The sequence below is a fragment of the Rhinoraja longicauda genome, chromosome 35 (genome assembly GCF_053455715.1).
Source record: "Rhinoraja longicauda isolate Sanriku21f chromosome 35, sRhiLon1.1, whole genome shotgun sequence".
In the NCBI taxonomy this organism is placed as follows: Eukaryota; Metazoa; Chordata; class Chondrichthyes; order Rajiformes; family Arhynchobatidae; genus Rhinoraja; species Rhinoraja longicauda.
The window spans coordinates 2,578,446-2,603,500 of NC_135987.1; the positions used below are offsets into that span (position 1 = coordinate 2,578,446).

At 49.5% G+C, this 25,055-nt stretch overlaps 1 protein-coding gene across 1 annotated transcript in view; it reads right to left on the minus strand.

Annotated features, from left to right (window-relative positions):
• pik3ap1 (phosphoinositide-3-kinase adaptor protein 1) overlaps nucleotides 1-25,055 on the minus strand; it is a 148,977-nt gene that overhangs the window by 99,858 nt on the left and 24,064 nt on the right. The window contains exon 2 of the mRNA XM_078428477.1: nucleotides 11,151-11,552. Coding sequence (XP_078284603.1) covers nucleotides 11,151-11,472 — 322 coding nt within the window. The 5' untranslated portion in view covers nucleotides 11,473-11,552. The remainder of the gene's footprint in view (nucleotides 1-11,150; nucleotides 11,553-25,055) is intronic.

Consider the following 25,055-nt stretch of genomic DNA (forward strand, 5'->3'; position numbering starts at 1 on the left):
GATAACACCAGAGAACAGTGTCGCACAGGAACAGGCCCTTCAGCCCACAATGTCTGTGCTGAACATAATGCCAAGATAAACTAAACCGATCTGCCCACACAAGATCTTCACACCTCCATTCCCTTCATATATATGTGCCCATCCAAAAGCCTCTTAAACGCCACTATCGTAGCTGCCTCCACCATCACCCCTGACAGTGCGTTCCAGGCCCCCACCACCCTCTGTGTAAAACACCTTGCCCCACGCACACCTCCTTTACACTTTCCCCCTCTCCCCTTAAAGCTATACCCTCTGGTCTTTGACATTTTCACCCTGGGATAAAGTTTATGACTGTCTACCCTATCTATGCCTCTCATCATTTTATGGACTTCTATTAGATGTCCCCTCATAGTTCAGTGTTCTTGAGAAAACGAGCCATGTTTGTACGATCTCCCCTTCCAGCTAATACCCTCTAGTCCAGGCAGCATTCTGGCAATGTTGAATCAGGGAACTGTAGATGCTGGTGTACAAAAGACACAGAGTGCTGGAGTAACTCAGCGGATCAGGCAGCAGAATGGGTACGTCAGAGAGGATTCTCTTGAACTTCTACAGGTGTACAGTAGAGAGCATGTTGACTGGTTGCATCACGGCCTGGTTCGGCAACTCGAACAAAGCCCAGTAGTGATCAAGATTACAAAAAGTGGTGAACACTGCCCGGTCCATCACGGGTACTGACCTCCCCACCATCGAAGGGATCTACAGGAGTCACTGCCTCACAAAGGCAGCCAGCATCATCAGATACCCACACCACCCTGGCCACACTCTCATTTCACCCCTGCCATCTGGAAGAAGGTACAGGAGCCTGAAAACTGGAAGGTCCAGGTTCAGGAACAGCTTCTGCCCAACAGCCATCAGGCTATTAAACACCACAACCTCCAAATAAGCTACATACATCGACTTGGGAGCATTGGTTCTGTCTTTTATTCCACTGTTATAGTTTATTTGTTTTTTTTACAGCCTCTAATACTGCCTGTGGCAATGAATTGCACAGGTCCCCCACCCTCTCACTGAAGAACTTCCTCCTCGTCTCCTTTCTACAAGCACTGTTCTTGGCTGCAGTTACTATTGCGGGAATAAAAACAAGCAGTTTTCGTTTTGGAGCAGGAACCTCGAGTGAAGCACAAACTGATTCAGCCTGCTCGTGATTTTGTTGGTCATCAAGTTTCATCAAGTCACACAATGAGCGAACATCTGTGTACCACTAACTGAGGCAATTGGCCACCCTTGCCCCCTGCACCCTCCCTTATCGAGGATGGAACTGCAGATGCTGGTTTATACTGAAGACAGACACAAAGTGCTGGAGTAACTCAGCGGGTCAGGCAGCATCTCTGGAGTGAAGGAATTAGGTGACGTTTCGGTTGGAAATATCCTGGAGTTTCCAACATCAGTCATTCCACCCCTCCTCTCACCAGTTGCCTCCCAACATCAACATGTACACACCCTTCACATCAGGCGGAAAGCAAAGAAACTCGACGTTAAACAATCAAATAATTATTTATTAGCGAATCTATCAGAAGGGTCCCAAGCTATTCAAGATTTCCCAAGCTGCTGCCGAACCTGCTGAGTTATTCCAGCTCTTTGTGTCTTTTTTTACTAAACTCACTGTCATCCTGCTAGTTTCACTGTTCGTATCCCTTCGTTATCACCTCTTCCACAGCCAACAATGGACCATTGTGGGCTCACTCTTCCCTGGGTCATCGGTGCGGGCTCTGATTTGTTCCGTACCTATAGTTTCCCTCCCCCCTGAGTCTCAGTCTGATGAAGGGTCTCGACCCGAAATGTTACCTATTCCTTTTCTCCAGGGATGCTGCCTGGCCCTCTGAGTTACTCCAGCATTTTGTGTCTATCTTTGGTGTAAACCAGCATCAGGTGTAAACCTCCCTACACATAGCATTTGCTGTTCTTGTGTCTCCATTGTTAGAAACTTCCAGAGAGCCTTTATTCAACTTTAAATCTATCATGGTGATTTTTTGCCTGCCTCGCAGAGTTGCTTCAGCACTTTGTGTCCTCGTTTGTAAACCAGCACCTGCAGTTCCATGTTTCTGAAGGATTATTTACCACCATCTCCAAAATTGACCTTATATCGGGAGAGTGAGATTAGACAGAAGGTTTAATTTGTCCCGTTGAAAATGTCAAAGACTAGAGGACTTAGCTTTAAGGAGAGAGGGGCAACGTTTAAAGGAGATGTGTGGGGCAAGTTGTTTTTTACACAGATAGAAACATAGAAAATAGGTGCAGGAGGAGGCCATTTTGGCCCTTCGAGCCAGCACCGCCATTTATTGTGATCATGGCTGATCATCCACAATCAGTAACCCGTGCCTGCCTTCTCCCCGTATCCCTTGATTCCACTAGCCCCTAGAGCTCTATCTAACTCTCTTTTAAACCCATCCAGTGAATTGGCCTCCACTGCCCTCTGTGGCAGAGAATTCCACAAATTAACAACTCTCTGGGTGAAAAAGTTGCTTCTCACCTCAGTTTAAATGGCCTCCCCTTTATTCTTAGACTGTGGCCCCTGGTTCTGGACTCCCCCAACATTGGGAACATTTTACCTGCATCTGGCTTGTCCAGTCCTTTTATAATTTTATACGTCTTCATCAGATCCCCTCTCATCCTTCTAAACTCCAGTGAATACAAGCCCAATCTATGGCAGTCGCGCCATCCCAGGGATTAACCTGGTGAACCTACGCTGCACTGCCTCAATAGCAAGGACGTCCTTCCTCAAATTAGGAGACCAAAACTGCACCCAATACTCCAGATGTGGTCTCACCAGGGTCCTGTACGATGGTGATGGGTGCCTGAAACGCTGCCTGGGCTGGTGGTGGAGGTAGATATGGTATAGCGTTTAAGAGGTTGTTAGAGGGGCGCGTGGATGAGCAGGGAATGGAGGAATATGGATTGTGTGCAGGCAGATAGGTTTAGTTTAGCCTGGCATCATGTTTTGCACAGACATTGCCCTGTACTGGTCCTTTACTGCACTGTTCTATGCTCTATTACCATCTATATACTAAAACTCTCGTTTGTTATCTTGTTTGTGACTGAACGTCAGCCAAATCGGTACACGATAGCGCGAGAATTTTAGGCCCACCTTACTCGCCGTTGTCACTTTAGTGATAATGCAAGTAGTTTCATTGAAATCGGTCTTATATTTTGAAAGTTATTCACATTTTAAAGTTTAAAAGGAGGGGAGGGAGGGAAGGAAGAGGGAGTGGGGAGAAGGGAGGTTGAGGAGAGTGGTGAGTGGGGGAGGAGAGGGTGCTGCACCAATGCAGGAGAGGTTTGGGCCCAACGGGTCCACTTGGTCTAGTTAAGAAATAAAATGGCGCAGCGGTAGAGTTGCTGCCTTGGACCCGGGTTCGATCCTGACCACGGGTGCTGTCTGTACAGAGTTTGTACGTTCCCCCTGTGACTGCGTGGGTTTTCTCCGGGGGCTCCGGTTTCCTCCCACATCCCACAGACGTGCAGGTTTGTCGGTTAATTGGTTTCTGTAAATCATCCCCCAGTGTGTCGGATATAAAACTGGGATGACATAGAATAAGAGTGAACAGGTGATCAGTGAGTGGTGGGCAGAAGGGCCTATTTCCACGTATCTCTAAATAAAATTAAAAAGATCAATAAAAAGCATTGATCGATTGAAAGATACAGCCCCTTTGGCCCATTAAGTCCATGCTGGACATTGATCACCCGCTCACACTAGTTTTACATGTAAGAAAATAACTGCAGATGCTGGTACAAATCGAAGGTATTTATTCACAAAATGCTGGAGTAACTCAGCAGGTCAGGCAGCATCTCAGGAGAGAGGGAATGGGTGACATTTCGGGTCGAGACCCTTCTTCAGACGTTACTAGTTTTACGTTATCCCACCCCCTACATACAATTTACAGAGGGGTAAATTCAGTACCTGCAGAGGGAACGGACAGGCGGCATTTCAGATTGCCACCCTTCTTTGAACTGAGAGTCAGGAAACACTCCTTGATACTGTCTCCACTCTGCATCTCTAAATTAAAAGTGAACTAAAAGCAGTCAATAAAAATACCAAAGATAAACTCTGTGTCGGGAGGAATTGCAGATGCTGCTTTGCACCGAAGATAGACACAAGATGCTGGAGTAACTCAGCTGGACAGGCAGCATCTCTGGAGAGAAGGAATGGGTGACGTTTCGGGTCGACAAGAAGGGTCTCGACCCGAAACATCACTCAGTCCTTCTCTCCAGAGATGCTGCCTGTCCCACTGAGTTACTCCAGCATCTTGTTTCTGTCCTCACCTCAAAGTGAAGACTTGATACTGCTTTACTACATCTTTTGCGACTGGGGTGGGACCTGTATATAAAGAGTTACAGCAATGCCTTAAAACAATGCATTGTTTTCAAATGCCTTCACACAAACCTCAGGGATTCAGATGGGGCAGAGTCACGGACTGCATCTCATTTCCAGAATGGCTTTTGCTACTTTGGACCACAGAGTACATTTGCATTTGTGTGCCGAAACTCTCACTGGGTGATTTACTCTGTGCTGCAATTTGTGTGCCCCTCAAGATGTTATTTTGGTGCATGCCTGTAACATCAGTTAAGGATCAGCAGTTCTACATATCCTGTGTTTCACGAGCTTCCTCTTTCAGTAGCTACCCCATTTATATCTCAGCAACTGAAACTATGGTAGTGTTGGAGAGAGGAGTGTTGTGCACAGACAGCTGGCTCAGCCACAGTCACGGCCTTCAAACAACCTAACTTCATCCCTACCCCCTTTATCATTCTCCTGGCTATACCTGGAAAATAAAAGTGCAGCGGATAGAGCCGCTAGCTCACAGCGCCAGAGACCAGAGTTCGATCGTGACCTGCAGTGCTCTTTGTAGTAGAGATCATTCTCAGTCAGTACCCCGTTCCTGCCTTCTCCCCATACCCCCTGACTCCGCTATCCTTAAGAGCTCTATCTAGCTCTGTCTTGAATGCATTCAGAGAATTGGCCTCTACTGCCTTCTGAGGCAGAGAATTCCACAGATTCTCTGACTGAAAAAGGTTTTCCTCATCTCCGTTCTAAATGGCCTACCCCTTATTCTTAAACTGTGGCCTTTTGTTCTGGACTCCCCCAACATTGGGAACATGTTTCCTGCTTCTAACGTGTCCAACCCCTTAATAATCTTATACGTTTCGATAAGCCATGATCATATTGAATGGCGGTGCAGGCTCGAAGGGTCGAATGACCTACTCCTGCACCTATTTTTTATGTTTCTATGTTTCTATGTAAGATCCCCTCTCATCCTTCTAAATTCCAGTGTATACAAGCCTTGTCGCTCCAGTCTTTCAACATATGACAGTGACGCCATTCCGGGAATTAACCTTGTGAATCTACGCTGCACGCCCTCAATGTCTCTGCTCCACACCCCTAGTTGCAGATTTAGACACTTTGAGATTATTTTGATCTTTTTGGGGTTTTTCACACGTCCAATGTCGATTATCTCATACTTCCCAAAACTGTGCTTCTGCACGATTCTGTCCATTCACATTGAATGCGTCAGTCTGTCTGCAACTTGCATCAACTCAACTTGCTGGCAGTCCCTGTAACTCCACAGGCAATATTTGCTTCTTTACTTCAGTTCAGTGAAACAGCACGGAAACAAGCCCTTCGAGTCCACACCAACCATCCATCACCCACTCACACCAGTCCTGTTATCCCACGTTCCCATCTACTCCCCACAAACCTGGGGCAATTTTACAGAGGGCTGATTAACCTACAAACCGAAGGTATTTATTCACAAAATGCTGGAGTAACTCAGCGGGTCAGGCAGCATCTCAGGAGAGAAGGAATGGGTGACGTTTCGGGTCGAGACCCTTCTTCAGACCTACATTTAACCTACAAACCACATGTCTGTCCGTGGGCGTGGGGAAGAGAGTGGAAGTTTTGTTGCCTCCATCACAGTGAGGGGGTGTTTGGAGTCACTGTGATGGACGTTTGTGTTGGGGTCATGTGTCTTGTGTTCTTTTTTTCTATGACTGCTATGTAGTTTCGTTCGGTACTTCGGTGCCGAACGACAAATAAAGCTCTGTTATACCTGTTATACCTGTTGTGTGGGAGAAAACCGGAGCACCAGGGGGTAACAATAGACAATAGGTGCAGGAGTAGGCCATTCAGCCCTTCGAGCCAGCACCCATTGGGAGAATGTGCAAACACAGTATAGACAGCATAGAGTCATAGAGTGATACAGCATGGAAACAGGCCCTTCGGCCCAACTTGTCCACACTGACCAACATGCCCCTTCTACACTAGTCCCACCTAATCCCAACAAACCTACCCTATCCATGTACCTGTCTAAATGTTTCATAAATGTTGCGATAGTACCTGCCTCAACTACCTCCTTGTTCCATACACCCACCACCCTCTGTGTACAAAAAGCTACCTCCCAGGTTCCTATTAAATCTTTCCCTCCACACCTTAAACCTATGTCCTCTGGTTCTCGATTTCCTATTCCAGGCAAAAGACTGTGCGTCTACCCGATCTATTCCTCTCAGGATTTTACACACCTCTGTATGATTACCCATCCTCCTGTGCTCCAAGGAATAAAGCCCTAGCCTGCTCAACCTCTCCCTATACCACAGTCCCTCAAGTCCTGGCAACATCCTGGTAAATCTTCTCCAAACCCTATCAAGCTTGACAACATCTTTCCTATAACATGGTTACCAAAACTGAACACAATACTCCAAATGTGGCCTCAGTCTTATACAACTGCAACATGATCTCCCAACTTCTACACACAATACTGTGACTGATGAAGGCCAATGTGCCGAACGTCTTCTTGACCACCCGATCTACCCGTGATGGTACCCGACGTCAGGATCCAACCCGGGTCTCTGGCGCTGTGAGACAGCAGCTCTACCCGCTGCGCCACCGTGTCACACCTCATGGTGATAGGAGTAGAATTAGGCCATTCGGCCCATCAAGTCTACTCCGCCATTCAATTATGGCTGTTCTATCTCTCCCTCCTAACCCCATTATCCTGCCTTCTCCCCATAACCTCTGACACCCATAATAATCAATAATCCATCTATCTCTGCCCATATCCCTCTAAACCTTCCCTATGCATGTAACTGCCCAAATGTCTTTTAAATGTTACTAGACCATGTGGACCCGTTGGGCCCAAACCTCTCCTGCATTGGTGCAGCACCCTCTCCTCCCCTCCTCCCCTCCCCCCTCTCCATCCCCCTCAACCCCCCTTATTCACCCTCCTACCCCCTCCCTCCCTCCCCCCCACCTCCCTCCCCCTCCCTCCCTCCCTCCCTCCCTCCCTCCCTAGGAGATAGATTTAAAATGTGAATAACTTTAAAAATATAAGACCGATTTCAATAAAACTACTTGCATTATCACTAAAGTGACAATGGTGAATAAGGTGGGCCTAAAGTTGTCGTGCTATCGTGTAACGTTTTGGCTGAAGTTCAGTCACAAACAAGATAACAAACGAGAGTTTTAGTATATAGATTATACCTGACTCAAACAACTTCATCTGGCATAGTCCACAAAGTGTTGCAGCAACTCTGGATGACAATAGGCGACCTTTTGGGTCGGGACCCCTCTTCAGTCCCCTTCTTCAGTCCCCTTCACAGATGCTGCCTGACCCACTGAGTTAATCAGCACTTTGTGTTATAGAGTCACACAGTGTGGGAACAGGCCCTTCGGCCCAACTTGCCCAACATGTTTCATCCACACTAGTCCCACCTGCCTGCATCTGGCCAGATCCCTCTAAACCTGTCCTATCCATGTACCTGTCCAAACGTTTCTTAAACGCTGCGATTAGTACCAGCCTCAACTACCTCCTCTGGCAGCTTGTTCCGTACACCCACCACCCTCGGTGTGCAAAGTTGCCACTCAAGTTCCAATTAAATATTTCCCCTTTCCCCTTTCTCATGCCCTCTAGGTCTTGATTCCCCTTTCTTGGGAAGTAGACTGTGCATTCACCCTATCTATTCCTCTTATGATTTTGTACACCTCCAGATGATCACCTCGGATTCCTGCGCTCCAGGGAATAAAGTCCCGGTCTGCTCACACTCTCCCTATAGCTCAGGCCCTCGAGTCCTGTCAACATCCTCGCAAATCTTCTCTGCAGTATTTCCAGCTTGATGGAATCTTTCCCATGGCAGGATGACCAAAACTGAACACAATACTCCAGGTGCAACCTCATCAACATGTACAACGATAAAGTTCCAACGTGTACAGTCAGTACCCTGACTGATGAAGGCTGATGCATCAAAAGCCTTATTCACCACCTGTACGCCACTTTCAAGGAATTATGCACCTGCACTCCCAGATTCTTCTGCTCAGGGTAGCACGGTGGCGCAGCGGTAGAGTTGCTGCCTTACAGCGAATGCAGCGCCGGAGACCCAGGTTCGATCCTGACTATGAGTGCTGTCTGTACAGGGTTTGTACGTTCTCCCCGTGACCTGCGTGGGTTTTCTCCGAGATCTTTGGTTTCCTCCCACACTCCAAAGACGTACAGTACAGGTTTGTAGGTTAATTGGCTTGGTATAATTGTAAATTGTCCCTAGTGGGTGTAGGATAGTGTTAATGTGCGGAGATCGCTGGTCGGCGCGGACCCGGTGGGCTGAAGGGCCTGTTTCCCTGCTGTATCTCTAAATTAAACTAAACTTACAGGAGATGAGGGAAGAGACCAGGCATCAGCCAGCCCTGGGATCACCTGTTCCCCAGGATACAGCATTACCCATTACACAACCTGCAATGACTGCATTCTTCCTTAAAGTTCTCGTGCCAAACCCAAAGCTTTAAGCCGTACCTGTGACCAGATAACCAGCACCTCCCACATCCCACCTCAAAGCTCCGTGATCCACATCAGGGTGACAAAGTGTTTATTGACTAACATTAACGCTCCTGGTTGGGGAAGGGAAAGAATACTTCCCCTGGAACGTGTGGCGCGGTGGCGCAGCGGTAGAGTTGCTGCCCTACATCGCCAGAGACACGGGTTCCATACTGACTGTGGGTGCTGTCTGTACGTTCTCCTTGACCTCGTGGGTTTCATCCGGGTGCTCCGGTTTCCTCCCACACTCCAAAGATGTACGGATTTGTAGGTTAATTTGGCTTCTGTAAAATTGTAAATTGTCCCTCGTGTGTGTTGTTTGCTGGCCGGCGCGGACCCAGTGGGCCGAAAGGCCTGTTTGCGCACTGTATCTTTAAACTAAACTAAACCTGAGAAGGAAATACAGTACAGTAACTGGCCCTTCGGCCCACCAGGTTTATGCCAGCCATCCATTAATCCAGCTGTACTCTCCCCACATTCCCACCAATCTTCCTTGCAACCTACCCCTCATCTACACATTAGGGGCAGTTTTTCACAGACCATTGATCACCTGTTCACACTAGTTCTGTTTGATCCCACTTTCTCATCCACTCCCTACACACCAAGGGTAATTTACAGACGGCCAATTAACACGCAAACCCGCACGTCTTTGGGATGTGGGAGGAAACCGGAGCACCCGGAGGAAACCCCCGTGGTTACAGGGAGAGCGTGGCAAAGCAGTGCAGCGGTAGAGGCACTGCCTTACATTACTGGGTTCGATCCCTACTACGGGTGCTGTCTGTGTGGAGTTTGCACGTTCTCCCCGTGACTGCGTGGGTTTCCACCGGGTGCTCCGGTTTCCTCCCACATCCCAAGTTTGTAGGTTGATTTACTCTCTGTAAATTGCCCCGAGTGTTTGGGAGAAAATAAGATAATGTAGAACTAGCGCACAGGGTGATGGCTGGCCAGCGTGGGCTCAGTGGGCCGAAGGGCCTGCTTCCATGCTGTATTTCCAAAGTAAAATGAATGGAGGCGCAACATTGCCACCTTCCAGTTTTCCGGCACCTCACCCATGTCTGCCATCATATACCTCATTTAGGGTTCGTGTCATTTATTATAGACAATAGACAATAGGTGCAGGAGGAGGCCATTCGGCCCATCGAGCCAGCACCGCCATTCAATGTGATCATGGCTGATCATTCTCAATCAGTACCCCGTTCCTGCCTTCTCCCCATACCCCATACCCCCTGACTCCGCTATCCTTAAGAGCTCTATCTAGTTCTCTCTACCTTTACAGAAGTGTCTTCCTCACGGAGGTCAGGATCGAACCCGGGTCTCTGGCAATTTGTAGCTCTACCAGCTGCACACTGTCAGTCTTAAGTTCATAAGTTCATGTGTGAGAGGAGCAGAATTAGGCCCTGCGGCCCATCAAGTCTACTCCGCCATCCAATCATGGCTAGGGTTGCCAACTTCCTCCCTCCCAAATACGGGACAAGGTGACGTCACCGCCCCGCGCCCCACGTGATCTCGCCCAGCCAGCGGCCACGTGCTCCCTCTCCACCAATGGCGGCCGCCATTGGTGGAGCGGGAGCACGTGGCCGCTGGCTGGGTGAGGTCACGTGGGGCGCGGGGCAGTGACGTCACCCTTTGTCCCGTATTTGGGAGTGAGGGAGTTGGCAACAATACTAATACGGGACACGGGCGGTCCCTTACGGGACAAATCGATTTAGCCCAAAATACGGGATGTCCCGGCTAATACGGGACGGTTGGCAACCCTAATCATGGCTGATCTATCTCTCCCTCCTAACCCCATTCTCCTGCATTCTCCCCATAACCCCTGACACCCGTACTAATCAAGAACCTATCTCAGCCTTAAAATAATCCATTGACTTGGTCTCCACAGCCTTCTGTGGAATTGCTGGTTTGGGGCAGGATAGTCCCCACACATCCTTGCTCTTTGCTGGGGTGGAGTGTTCTCCACGAGATCGATCTTGTTCAAGTTCACATTTAGTTTATTTTAGAGATACAGCGTGGAAACAGGCCCTTCAGCCCAACGAGTCCGCACCGCCCAGCGATCCCCGCACATTAACACCACCCTACGCCAGGATATTATTCATACCAAGCTAATCATCCTACACGCATGCACGTCTTCGGAGTGCGGGAGGAAACCGGAGCACCCGGAGAAATCCCACGCAGGTCACGGGGAGAACGTACAAACTCCGTACAGTCAGCACCTGTGGTCGGGATGGAACCAGGGTCTCTGGCGCTGTGAGGCAGCAGCTCTACCCGCTGCGCCACCACGTCCCCCTTATGTTTAAGTTGAAGCTTCAGACTTACTCTCAGCGATGGCCTCGTTCACAGCGGCAGCAAACACCTCCGGGTCCTGGTCGCACGACGCTCGTTTCCACATCGGCCAGTCCCCGAACAAGGCCCGCAGCTCGGGGCTCTCGTCCGTGCCGCAGAACAGCACCACCACCTTGTGCGCGGGCCTCAGCGCCGTGTGTAGTCCGCAACTCAGCCCGGACTGGACAAGCCAGCCCAGGAACTGTGGCGACAGCACCACCAGGAGGCACTTACAACTCCGAAAGCGCTTCCAGTCCCGGCTGCTGAATGAGGTGGCCTCGCAAATGCAGTAGGGCAGAACGTCAAGGCCGTGCATCGAGGTCAGCAAGTTGCCCAGGTAATCGACCCACTCCTTCGCATCGTCCGTGTTAAAGATCACCACATCAGGCACCTGACCTGAAAGAGAAATTAATTGCTATTAATTAAAGGGCGACACAATGGCGCAGCGGTAGAGTTGCTGCCTCACAGCGCCAGACACCCGGGTTCGACCCTGAACACAGGTGCTGTCTGTACGGAGTTCGTACATTCTCCCTGTGACCACGTGGGTGTTCTCCAGGTGCTCCGGTTTCCTCCCACTCTAAAGATGTACAGGTTTGTAGGTTAATTGCCTTGGTATGAATGTAAAATTGGCCCTAGTGTGTTGGATAGTGTTAGTGCATGGGGTTTACTGGTCGGTGGGCCAAAGGGCCTGTTTCCGTGCTGTATCTTTAAACTAAACTAAAATAATAGATATTTAATTCCAGCCTGATTTGATATATCTCCACACCATCTCCATGCTAATGTTGTCCCACTTTTTATGCAAGGAGGGAAAGAGAAAACGGGAAATTATAGACCAGTTAGTCTGACATCAGTGGTGGGGAAGATGCTGGAGTCAATTATAAAAGACGAAATTGCGGAGCATTTGGATAGCAGTAACGGGATCGTTCCGAGTCAGCATGGATTTACGAAGGGGAAATCATGCTTGACTAATCTATTGGAATTTTTTGAGGATGTAACTAGGAAAATTGACAGGGGAGAGCCAGTGGATGTGGTGTACCTTGACTTTCAGAACGCCTTCGACATGGTCCCACATAGGAGATTAGTGGGCAAAATTAGAGCACATGGTATTGGGGGTAGGGTACTGACATGGATAGAAAATTGGTTGACAGACAAAAAGCAAAGAGTGGGGATAAATGGGTCCCTTTCAGAATGGCAGGCAGTGACTAGTGGGGTACCGCAAGGTTCGGTGCTGGGACCGCAGCTATTTACAATATACATTAATGACTTGGATGAAGGGACAAAAGTACCATTAGCAAATTTACAGATGATACAAAGCTGGGTGGTAGTGTGAACTGTGAGGAAGATGCTATGAGGTTGCAGGGTGACTTGGACAGGTTGTGTGAGTGGGAGGATGCATGGCAGATTCAGTTTAATGTGGATAAGTGTGAAATTATCCACTTTGGTGGTAAGAATAGGAGGGCAGATTATTATCTGAATGGTGTCAAGTTAGGAAATGGGGACGTATAACCCCATTCTCCTGCCCGTAACCCCTGACACCCGTACCAATCAAGAACCTGTCAATCTCCGTCTGTAAAATACCCAATAACCTGACCTCCTCAGCCGTTTGTGGCAATGACATCCACAGATTCACCACCCTCTGGTAAAGAAATTCCTCCTCATCCTCTTTCTAAAGGTACGTCCTTTTATTCAGAGATAACTCATTTCTTAATTATTCTCTTCCTCACAACATACTTAGAGAATACCTTGGGTATTATGTACTATTGATATTTCACGGACCTCTTTGCAGGTCTAATTTCTTTTTAACACCCTCTCCTGCACACGCTGCAGCATTCACCTCTCAGCACCCCTTATCATCCAAGATTCCCCAATCATTGCCAGGACTAGAGGGTGTGAGCTACAGGGAGAGGTTGAGCAGGCTGGGTCTCTATTCCATGGAGTGCAGGAGGATGAGGGGAGATCTTCTAGAGGTGTACAAAATCATGAGAGGAATAAATCGGGTAGATGCACAGAGTCTCTTGCCCAGAGTAAGGGAATCGAGGACCAGAGGACATAGGTTCAAGGTGAAGGGGAAAAGATTTAATAGGAATCCGAGGGGTAACTTTTTCACACAGAGGGTGGTGGGTGTATGGAACAAGCTGCCAGAGGAGGTAGTTGAGGCAGGGACTATCCCATTGTTTAAGAAACAGCTGGACAGGTACATGGATAGGACAGGTTTGGAGGGATATGGACCAAGTGCAGGTAAGTGGGACTTGTGTAGCTGGGACATTGTTGGCCGGTGTGGGCGAGTTGGGCCGAAGGGCCTGTTTCCACGCTGTATCACTCTATGACTCCATGACATATCATCTGCTTGGGAACAGTTGACCCTGAGCTCCCACTGTGTCCCGACTAAACATAGAAACATAGAAAATAGGTGCAGGAGTAGGCCATTCGGCCCTTCGAGCCTGCACCGCCATTCAATATGATCATGGCTGATCATCCAACTCAGTAACCTGTACCTGCCTTCTCTCCATACCCCCTGATCCCTTTAGCCACAAGGGCCACATCTAACTCCCTCTTAAATATAGCCAATGAACTGGCCTCAACTACCTTCTGTGGCAGAGAATTCCACAGATTCACCACTCTGTGTGAAAAAGAACTTTCTCATCTCTACTCATCTAAACCACTTCTACTTAGCTGATCATCGGACTCGCGCTGGAGGAGCCCAATGGCCAAGGCTCCAAACACATCCTCCGCAGCCTGGCAATCTATCCCACTCATAACCACCTCACCACAAAGATTCCAACCACACGTGAGAGAAACCAAATTACATTCAGCCCACGATAGACACAAAATGCTGGAGTAACTCAGCGGGACAGGCAGCATCTCTGGAGAGAAGGAATGGGTGACGTTTCAGGTCGAGACCCTTCTTCTCGAAGCATCACCTATTCCTCCTCGCCAGAGATGTTGTCTGACCCGCTGAATTATTCCAACAGTTTGAGTCTATCTTTGGTGTAAACTGCCATCTGCAGTTCCTTCCAAAACAATCAGCCCGAACACAAACTAACAAACACTCTGATCATTCTAAGCAGCACAAACCCAGTTTACTTGTGGCTGTATATTCAGAAATTCAAACCCCAAATAGACCTTGCTAGAGCAGGGATGGCGCAGCGGTAGAGTTGCTGCCTCACAGCGCAAGAGACCGGGGTTTGATCCTGACCACGGGTGCTGTCTGTACGGATTTTGTACGTTCTCCCCGTGACCTGCGTGGGTTTCCTCCGGGTGCTCCGGTTTCCTCCTACACTCCAAAGACGTGCAGGTTTGTAGGTTAATTGGCTTCTGTAAATTGTCCCTAGTACATAGGATAGAACTCGTGTATTGGTAATTGTTGGTCCACACGGACTCAGCCTATTTCCAAGCTGTATCTAAAAAACTAAAAAAACATTGATTGATTGATTGAAAGATACAGCAGGGAAAAAGGCCCTTTGGCTCATCGGGTCCATGCCGATCATCTATGTTATTCCTCTCCCTACATACAATTTACAGCGGAAAATTCAAGGAACTCAGCGGGTTCGGCAGCATCTGCAGAGGCAATGGACAGGCGACAAGTTGCAACACTGCCTCGAACTGAAAGTCAGGAAACACGTCTTCTTACCATGGGTCGTGGAACTTGGAATTAGGTTGGCATAGAGTTATAGAGTATGGAGACAGGCCCTGCCACTAGGGTTGCCAACTGTCCCGTATTAGCCGGGACATCCCGTATTATGGGCTAAATTGGTTTGTCACGTACGGGACCGCCCTTGTCCCGCATTAGGCCTGGGGGCCGCTGTAGGCCCGGACATTGTATGCCCGGGGGCCGCTGTAGGCACGGATACTCTAAGCCCGGGCAGTGTAGGCTGGACAGTGTAGGCCCGGAGCCCCCGGGCGCTGCTTATTGGAGATTGCATAGCAACCCGCCTCCCTGCCCGGGCGGCCGCCATTGGTGGAGCGGGAGCACGTGGCTGCTGGCTGGGTGAGGCCACGTGGGGCGCAGGGCGGTGACATCACTTTTTGACCCTTATTTGGGAGTGAGTAAGTTGGCAACACATGCCACACATGGACCATCGATCACCCATTCAAACCAGTTCTATGTTATCTCACTTTCTCATCCACTCCCTGCACACTAGGGGCAATTTACAGAGGCCCAACTAACCTACAACCCTGCACGGCTTTGGGATGTGGGAGGAAACCGGAGCACCCAGAGAAAACCCACGCGGTCCCAGGGAGAACGTACAAACCCCGTGCAGATGGCAGCCGAGGTCAGGAATGAACCTGGGTCTCTGGCGCTGTGAGGCAGCAGCACCACTATGGCAGCCTTGTTGAAAATTTTCAATAGAATTGCTGACAGCCTCAAACTGTGCAAAAGACTTCCTGATTTTCAGTGGAGCTATTTTGATAGAATCATCAAAACTTCAGATGTAAATAGAGGTCACTTGAAACATCAGCGCGGCATCTATTTAAGAGGAGCTACCCAGTCCAATTCTTTCAACACCAGATCAATTATGTACAGGCCACCAGTTTTCGTACACATCCCAAAGATGTGCAGGTTTGTAGGTTAATCGACCCTCTGCAAATTGCTCTTAGTGTGTAGGGAGTGGATGGCAAAATGGGATAACATAGAACTAATGTGAATGGGTGATCGATGGTCGGCGTGGACTCGATGTGCCGAAGGGCTGGAAACTGTGACCAACGAATCCAAGAATAACTTCTTTCCAACAACCATCAGGCTCAGTGGTGCAACGGTAGAGTTGCCGCCTCACAGCGCCAGAGACCCAGGTTTGATCCTAACTACGGGTGCTGTCTGTACGGAGTTTGCATGTTCTCCCTGTGACTGCGTGGGTTTTCTCCAGGTGCTCCGGTTTTCTCCCACACTCCAAAGAACTGTAGGTTAATTGGCCTCTGTAATTTGTCCGCAGTGTGTAGGATAGTGCTACTACGGTGCGGACTCGGTGGGCCGAAGGGCCTATTTCAATGCAGTATATCTAAACTAAACTAAAGACACTAAGTACTGGAGTAACAGTGAGCCAGGCAGCATCTCTGGAGAAAAAGGATGGGTGACAATTTAGATCGGGGCCCTTCTTCAGACTGAAAGTAGAGGGAGGCAGGAAAAGGCCAGAAGAAAGCAGGGCCGACAAGAGATGACCAAGGAAGGGTGGAGCCAATCATGGGCCATTGTTGGCTGGGGAAGAGATGATAACAAATGGATACAAGGATGCGATCGGTGAAACTAGTGGGGCGCCTCGGGTAGGGGAGGGATGGAGAGAGGGGGGAGGGATGGGAGAGAGGGGGAGGGATGGAGAGAGGGGGGAGGGATGGGAGAGAGGGGGAGGGATGGGAGAGAGGGGGAGGGATGGAGAGAGGGGGAGGGATGGGAGAGAGGGGGAGAGGTGGGAGAGAGAGGGAGGGATGGAGAGAGGGGGAGAGGTGGGAGAGAGGGGGAGGGATGGAGAGAGGGGGAGGGATGGAGAGAGGGGGAGGGATGGGAGAGAGGGGGAGGGATGGAGAGAGGGGGGAGAGAGGGGGAGGGATGGAGAGAGGGGGAGAGGTGGGAGAGAGGGGGAGGGATGGAGAGAGGGGGAGAGGTGGGAGAGAGGGGGAGGGATGGAGAGAGGGGGAGGGATGGAGAGAGGGGGAGGGATGGAGAGAGGGATGAAAGAGGTGGGAGAGAGGGGGAGGGATGGAGAGAGGGGGAGAGGTGGGAGAGAGGGGGAGAGATGGGAGAGAAGGGGAGAGGTGGGAGGGGGAGGGATGGAGAGAGAGGGAGAGGTGGGAGAGAGGGAATGCAAGGGTTACTTCAAGTTAGAGAAATCAACTTTCATACCGCTGGGGTGTAAGCTGCCCAAACAAAATATGTGGTGCAGTTCCTCCAATTTGTGCTGGGCCTCTGACAATGGAGGAGGTCCAGGACAGAAAGGTCAGTGTGGGAATGGGAGGGGTAGTTAAAGTGTTTGGCAATTGGGAGATCGCGTTGGCCAAGGCGGACTGAGCGTCGGTGTTCAGCAAAATGATCGCCCAGTCTGCGCTCGGTCTCACTGATATATAGAAGCCCATGAGGTCATTTAGATTTAGTATAGTTTAGAGATACAACTCGCAAATAGGCTCTTCGGCCCACCGGGTCCGCGCCGACCAGCGACCACCTATACATTAGCTCTACCCTACACACTAGGGACAATTTATCATTTTAATGAAGCCAATTAATCTACAAACCTGCACGTCTTTGGAGTGTGGGAGGAAACCGGAGGATCCAGACAAAACCCACGCAGGTCACGGGGAGAACGTACAAACTCCGTACAGACAGCACCCGTGGTTGGGATCGAACCCGGGTCTCTGCCACTGTGAGGCAGCAACTCTACCGCTGCGCCACCGTGCCGACTCCATAGATTCGGTTGGTGGAGGTGCAAGTGAGTGGGACCATGTGAGGGGAGTTTTACTCAGCAGTTGTCTGTGTTGTGGCCGACATGAACATTTCTTCAGCTGTCCATTTTGTTCATCTTGATCAGCACAAAAATAACTTTCACATTTTGGTTTTTAAAACACCGCATTTACCATAAACTCTACTGCCGGGACCAGTGATCGGAATCGGACATCAGGTCTTGAGGTGGGATTAACATGCAAACAGGCGACTTTGGAAGCTAGCAAAGTGACCCAATGCTCTAACTTCACGGTATGCAGAAACACAGACTGCATGCTGAATAAACCACAGCTTATTTTAAGATAGAAGAATTGAGAAGCAGTCTGGGTCCTCCGAGGCCTAGACTCACATCAGCAGTAAGGCCCGTAACCCAACTTCTTCACCGCGTCAAACGAAGACGAGTGAACTACTAGAGATACAAAAAGGGTGCTGAGAAGGGTTTCTTCAGCCTGAAGAAGGGTCTCAATCTGAAACGTCACCCGTTCCTTCAAAATGTGTAGGAAAGAACTGCAGATGCTGGTTTAAATCAAAGGTAGACACAATATGTTGGAGTAACTCAGCGGGACAGGCAGCATCTCTGGAGAGAAGGAATGGATGACGTTTCGGGTCGAGACCCTGAAGGGTCGGTCTCAACCCGAAACATCACCCATTCCTTCTCTCTAGAGATGCTGCCTGTCCCGCTGAGTTACTCCAGCATTCTGTGTCCATCTTCAGCCTACCATGTCCATGCTGACTGAATACCTGTCTGAGCTGTTCCTGTTTGCCTGCATTACACCCACAACTTTCTATGCCTCGTGTTCAAGTACAGTGATCCCACAACGGTTACAGTTGTACAAGATATTGGTGAGGCCACATTTAGAGGCCACTGTGTTCAGTTTTGGTCACCCTGTTACAGGAAGGAAGTTATTAAGCTGGAAAGGGCGCAGAGAAGATTTACATGGATGCTGCCACGGCCTTTCAATGCCCTTGCTCATGGCAGGGCACGAGCGACGGCATTGACAAACTATAGTCCTGCTTTGACTGCACTGATTGGAATGTGTTCAGGGAAGCAATCACAAGCCTCGATGAATACACACACACACTGTGACATCCTATGTCAGCTTTTGCGAGGACAGTTGCATTCCCATGAAGACCCGGATCTGGTTCAACAACAACAAGCCCTGGTTCACAGCAGAACTCAGACAGCTCCGCCAGTCTAAAGATGAGGCCTACAGGAGCGGGGATACAGACCTCTACAGGCAGGCCAAGTACAAGCTGAGAACAGGAATCAGAGCTGCCAAGGAAAGATACTCTGAGAAGCTGAGGAGCAAGTTCTCAGCTAATGACGCTTCTTCAGTTTGGAAGGGCTTGCAAGAAATCACCAGCTACAAGTGGAAAACCCCACGCTCCTTGGACAATCGTCAGCTGACCAACGACCTGAACGAGTTTTACTGCAGGTTCGAGAAACAGAAACATAACCCTGGGACCCCCTCCCCCAATCATCACCTCACACCTACTCACAGACTGACTCCAGTTTGCAAAGACTGGACCCTTCCCCACCCACTCCTCCCCAAACAGCAATTCACACCTACTCACAGACTGACTCCAGTTTGCAAAGACTGGCCCCTTCCCCCCCACCCGCCTACAATCATCAATTTGCACATCCTCACAGCCTCACATCAGTCTGGCCACTTCTCCATCTACAACAATAGAAATTGCGGAGGTGGAGATGCTGTTCAGGAAACAGAAAAGCTGGAAATCTCCAGGGCTGGACAATGTTTCCCCCTCTACCCTCAAGCTCTGTGCCGAACAACTGACACCGATCTACACAGACATTTTCAACCAGTCCCTGCAAACCCGCACTGTCCCTGCCTGCTTCAAGGTCTCCACTAACGTCCCTGTACCCAAAAAGCACTTCCCTCTCGAAGGCAACTCCGGACTGTTAAAGCAGCCACAGCCAGACATAAAAACTGCTTTTTTTCCATGAGTGATAATTCTACTCATAATCAAAGTCTGTAGTCTCTTTTTTGCTCTGGTTTATTTACACCCACATGTTTAGACCGTAATGTTGTATCCTTATTGTTTTGATGTGTTTATGGTTTATTCTAAATTGTTAACTGTATGTTTGTGTTGTCATTTGTGAGCGGAGCACCAAGGCACATTCCTTGTATATGCATATACTTGGCCAATAAACTTATTCAATAGAAAATAGATAATAGGTGCAGGAGTAGGCCATTCGACCCTTCCAGCCAGCACCACCATTCAAATTGATCATGGCTGATCATTCTCAATCAGTACCCCGTTCCTGCCTTCTCCCCATACCCCCTGACTCCGCTATCCTTAAGAGCTCTATCTAGCTCATTCATTCATGACTTGAGGGCCTGAGGTGTCAGGAGAGGGATGAGCAGTCTGGGACATTATTCACAGGATAGGAGGTGATCTTATAGAGGTGTACAAAATCACGATGGGGATAGGATAGATGCAGTCTTTTACCCAGAATAGGTGAATCAAGAACCAGGTTTAAGTTGAGAAGGGAAAGATGGGCTTTTTTTTTTACACAGAGTGCGACGGGTTTATGGAACGAGCTGCTGGAGGAAATAGTTAGGGCAGGTACTATCACAACATTCAAGAAACAATTAGGCAGGTACATGGATAGGACAGGTTTAGAGAGATACTGGACCAAGTGGACCCATTGGGCTCAAACCTCTCCTGCATTGGTGCAGCACCCCCTCCTCCCCTCTCACCCCTCCCCTCTCCATCCAACCCCCCTTCCCGCCTCCCTCCCCCACTCCATCCCCCTCAACGCCCTTTGTCCTCCCCCTCCCCCTCCCTCTCTAGGAGATAGATTTAAACTTTAAAATGTGAATAACTTTAACAATATAACACCGATTACAGTGAAACTTCCATTAGCACCAAAGGGACAACGGTGAGTAAGGTGGGCCTACAATTGCCGTGCTATCGTGGACCGTTTTGGCTGTAGTTCAGGAACAAACAAACAAACAAACGAGAGTTTTAGTATATAGATGGGCCAAACGCAGGCAGGTGGGACTCGTGTAGATGGGGCATGTTGGTCAGTGTGGACAAGTTGGGCCGAAGGGCCTGTTTCCACGCTGTTTGAAGCTGTGACTGGTGCTGGTTGAAACCTAACCTCTCACCAGAATAGAACACAACTTGATCTGTCTAAAGATCACATACATGTATACCATCTCCAGCAATAGAAATGGTTAAATAAACACGAGTTGAAATCTTTCACCCTAAGACCGGCGCACCTTAACTTGTTGTCAGTAAATATATGTACTGCTTTTAACCACATTTATGTTGTGTCGAAACATTGACGAGAATATTTTTTATAGATCGTTTCCTGAATCTGACCTAAACAAGCACAGCCTATCAGGTCACAAAGCACAAATCGAATTCACAGAGACAAGGTGCTGGGGTAACTCAGCGGGTCAGGCAGCATCTCTGGGGAACATGGATAGGTGACGTTTCACAGAGTGCTGGGGTAACTCAGCGGGTCAGGCAGCATCTGTGGAGAACATGGATAGGGTGGGACACCTTCTTCAGACTGAATAAGCCAACTGCATTATGCAGACTGAGAACGGTCCCGATCTGAAACATCATCCATCTTGATTTCTTGATTAGTACGGGTGTCAGGGATTATGGGGTTAGGAGGAAGAGATAGAACGGAGAATGGGGTTAGGAGGGAGAGATAGATCTGCCATGATTGAATGGCGAAGTAGACTTGATGGGCCAAATGGCCCAATTCTACTCCTATCTCTTATGAACTGTCCATGTTCTCCAGAAGCGCTGCCTGACCTGCTGAGTTACTCCAGCACTTTGTGTACGTTTGTGTCTTAACCAGCAACTGGTGTTTCTGCAGATCAAATTAAACTTGGACCATAAAAACCATATTCTAGTTCACCTTTTCATGGATAGGGTAGGCAGTCTGAACCTTTTGTCCCCAGGATGGATATGTCAAAAACTAGAGGTCATAGCTTGAAAGTGATATGGGCAAAGTGTTTTTTTTAACATAGAGGGTGGTGGGTGCGTGGAACGTGCTGCCAAGGGTGGTGGTGGAGATAGCGGTGATGAAGAGACTTTTAAATAGGCACACAGATCTGCAGGAAATGGGAGATACTGATCACATGCAGGCAGAGGAGATGAACCATCTTGGCATCATGTTCACAAAATACATTATGCGCTAAAGCCAGGGTCTTTTCCTATGCTGCACTGTTATATAGAAACATGGAAAATAGGTGCAGGAGGAGGTCATTTGGCCCTTCGAGTCAGCACCGCCATTCATTGTGATCATGGCTGATCGTCCACAATCAGTAACCCATGCCTGCCTTCTCCCCATATCCCTTGATTCCACTAGCCCCTAGAGCTCTGTCTAACTTTCCAACTTTAGATAGTTCCTCTGTCCCTCTCTTCCCCTCCCCTCCCCAGTTCTCCCTCTATCTTCCTGTCTCCACCTATATCCTTCCTTTGTCCCGCCCCCCTGACATCAGTCTGAAGAAGGGTCTCGACCCGAAACGTCACCCATTCCTTCTCTCCCGAGATGCTGCCTGACCTGCTGAGTTACTCCAGCATTTTGTGAATAAATACCTTCGATTTGCACCAGCATCTGCAGTTATTTTCTTATACTTAAATCCATCCAGTGCTTTGGCCTCCACTGCCTTCTGTGGCAGAGAATTCCACAAATTCACAACTCTCTGGGTGAAAAAGTTCCATCTCACCTCAGCTTTAAATGGCCTCCCCTTTATTCTTAGACTGTGGCCCCTGGTTCTGGACTCCCCCAACATTGGGAACATTTTTCCTGCATCTAACTTGTTCAGTCCTTTTATAATTTTATATGTCTCTATAAGATCCCCTCTCATCCTTCTAAACTCCAGTGAATACAAGCCTGGTCTTTCCAATCTTTCGTCATATGTCAGTCCCGCCATCCCGGGGATTAATCTCGTGAACCTACGCTGCTAATGTTCTAATCTCAGGTTCCTATTAAATCTTTCTCCTTTCACCTTTCCTCCCACCCTCTCTCCTTCTTCCTCTCCCTCCCTCCACTTCTCTTGCCTACCCCCCCCCCCCCTCCCTCCACTTCTCTTTTTCTCCTTCTCCCCTCCCGCCCGCCCTCCACACCCCTCTTCCCTGGGAAGAGAGGGATACGAGGGGGAGAGACGACATGGGGGCCGGGGAGGCAGGAATATACGTGGTCAGGTTCATACATAGGACAGGTTTAGAGGGATATGGGCCAAATAGAGGCAGGTGGCACTAGTGCAAAGGGGGCATATTGGTCGGCATGGGCTAGTTTGGCCGAAGGGTCTGTTTCCACGATTCTATGGCTATAGTGTCATGTCAACAACTTATGTTTGTGCTTTGACTGAAGGGTGGGCGAGGGATACAGGGGGAGAGAGATACGGGGGGAGAGGGGGATACGGGGGAGAGAGATACAGGGGGGAGAGAGATATGGGGGAGAGGGGGATACGGGAATACGGGGGAGAGGGATGCGGGGGGGAGAGAGGGGATACGGGGGGAGAGGGATACGGGGGGAGAGAGATATGGGGGAGAGGGGGATATGGGGGGGAGAGGGGGATATGGGGGGGAGAGGGGGCTACGAGGAGAGGGATGCGGGGGGGAGAGAGGGGATACGGGGGGGGAGAGGGATACGGGGGAGAGAGGGGGATACGGGGATATGGGGGGAGAGGGGATACGGGGGAGAGGGGATACGGGGGAGAGAGATACGGGGGGAGAGGGGATACGGGGAGAGAGATACGGGGAGAGAGATACAGGGGAGAGAGATACGGGGGGAGAGGGGATACGGGGGAGAGAGATACGGGGGAGAGAGATACAGGGGAGAGAGATACGGGGGGGAGAGAGATACGGGGGAGAGATACGGGGGGAGAGGGGGATACCGGGGAGAGAGATACGGGGGGAGAGGGGATACGGGGGGAGAGAGATACGGGGAGAGAGATATGGGGAGAGAGATACGGGGGGAGAGGGGGATACCGGGGAGAGAGATACGGGGGGAGAGGGGATACGGGGGAGAGAGATACGGGGGGAGAGGGGATACGGGGGGAGAGAGATACGGGGAGAAGGGGATACGGGGAGAGAGATATGGGGAGAGGGGATACGGGGGGAGAGAGATACGGGGGGAGAGGGATAAGTGGGGGGAGAGGGATAAGTGGGGGGAGAGGGATACAAAGGGGATGGGGCTACCCCGGGGATATGAGAGGGGGTCAGGAATATAGAAATAGGTGCGCATCCTATGGAAGAGAGCGGAGGGTCAGAGTGATAGAGTCATAGAGTAATACAGTGTGGAAACAGGCCCTTCGGCCCAACGTGCCCACACCAGCCAACAATGTCCCAGCTACCCTAGTCCCACGGTCCATATTCCCCCAACCCTGACCTATCCATGTACCTGTCTAACTGCTTCTTAAATGTTAGGGTAGTCCCAGCCGCAACTACCTCCTCTGGCAGCTTGTTCCATACACCCACCACCCTTTGTGTGAAAAAGTTACTCCTCAGATTCCTATTAAATCTTTTCCCCTGCACCTTGAACCAATGTCCTCTGGTCCTCGATTCCCCTACTCTGGGCAAAAGACTCTGTGCGTCTACCCGATCTATTCCTCTTGTGATTTTGTACACCTCTATAAGTTCACCCCTCATCCTCCTGCGCTCCATGGAATAGAGACCCAGCCTACTCAACCTCTCCCTAAAGCTCACACCCTCTAGTCCTGGCAACATGCTCATAAATCTTTTCTGAACCCTTTCAAGCTTGACAACATCTTTCTGATAACATGGTGCCAGAACTAAAACACAATATTCTAAATGCGGTCCCACCAATGTCTTATACAACTGCAACATGATCTCCCAACTTTTATACCCCAATACTCTGACTGATGAAGGCCAAAGTGCCAAAGCCTTTTTGACCCCCTTACCTACCTGCGACTCGACTTTCAAGGAACCATGCACCTGTACTCCTAGATCCCTCTGCTCCACAACAGTCCCAGAAGCCTACCATTCACTGTGTAGGTTTTGCCCTTGTTCAACGTACTAAAATGCAACACCTCACACTTCTCTGTATTAAATTCCATCAACCATTCCTCCGCCCACCTGGCCAATCGATCCAGATCCTGCTGCAATCGTTCACAACCATCTTCACTATCTGCAAAACCACCCACTTTTTGTATCATCAGCAAACTTGCTAATCTTGCCATGTATGTTCTCATCCAAATCATTGATATAGATGACAAACAGTAACGGGCCGGGCACTGAACCTTGAGGCACACCACTAGTCACAGGCCTCCAGTCCGAGAAGCAACCTTCCACCATCACCCTCTGCTTCCTTGCATGGAGCCAATTTGCTATCCATTCAGTTATCTCTCCCTGGATCCCATGCGATCTAACCTAAAATTAATGACCTAAAATTGCAGAATTCAATATTCATACTTCGAGGGAAAGGAACTACAGATGCTGGTCGGACACCGGACACAAAA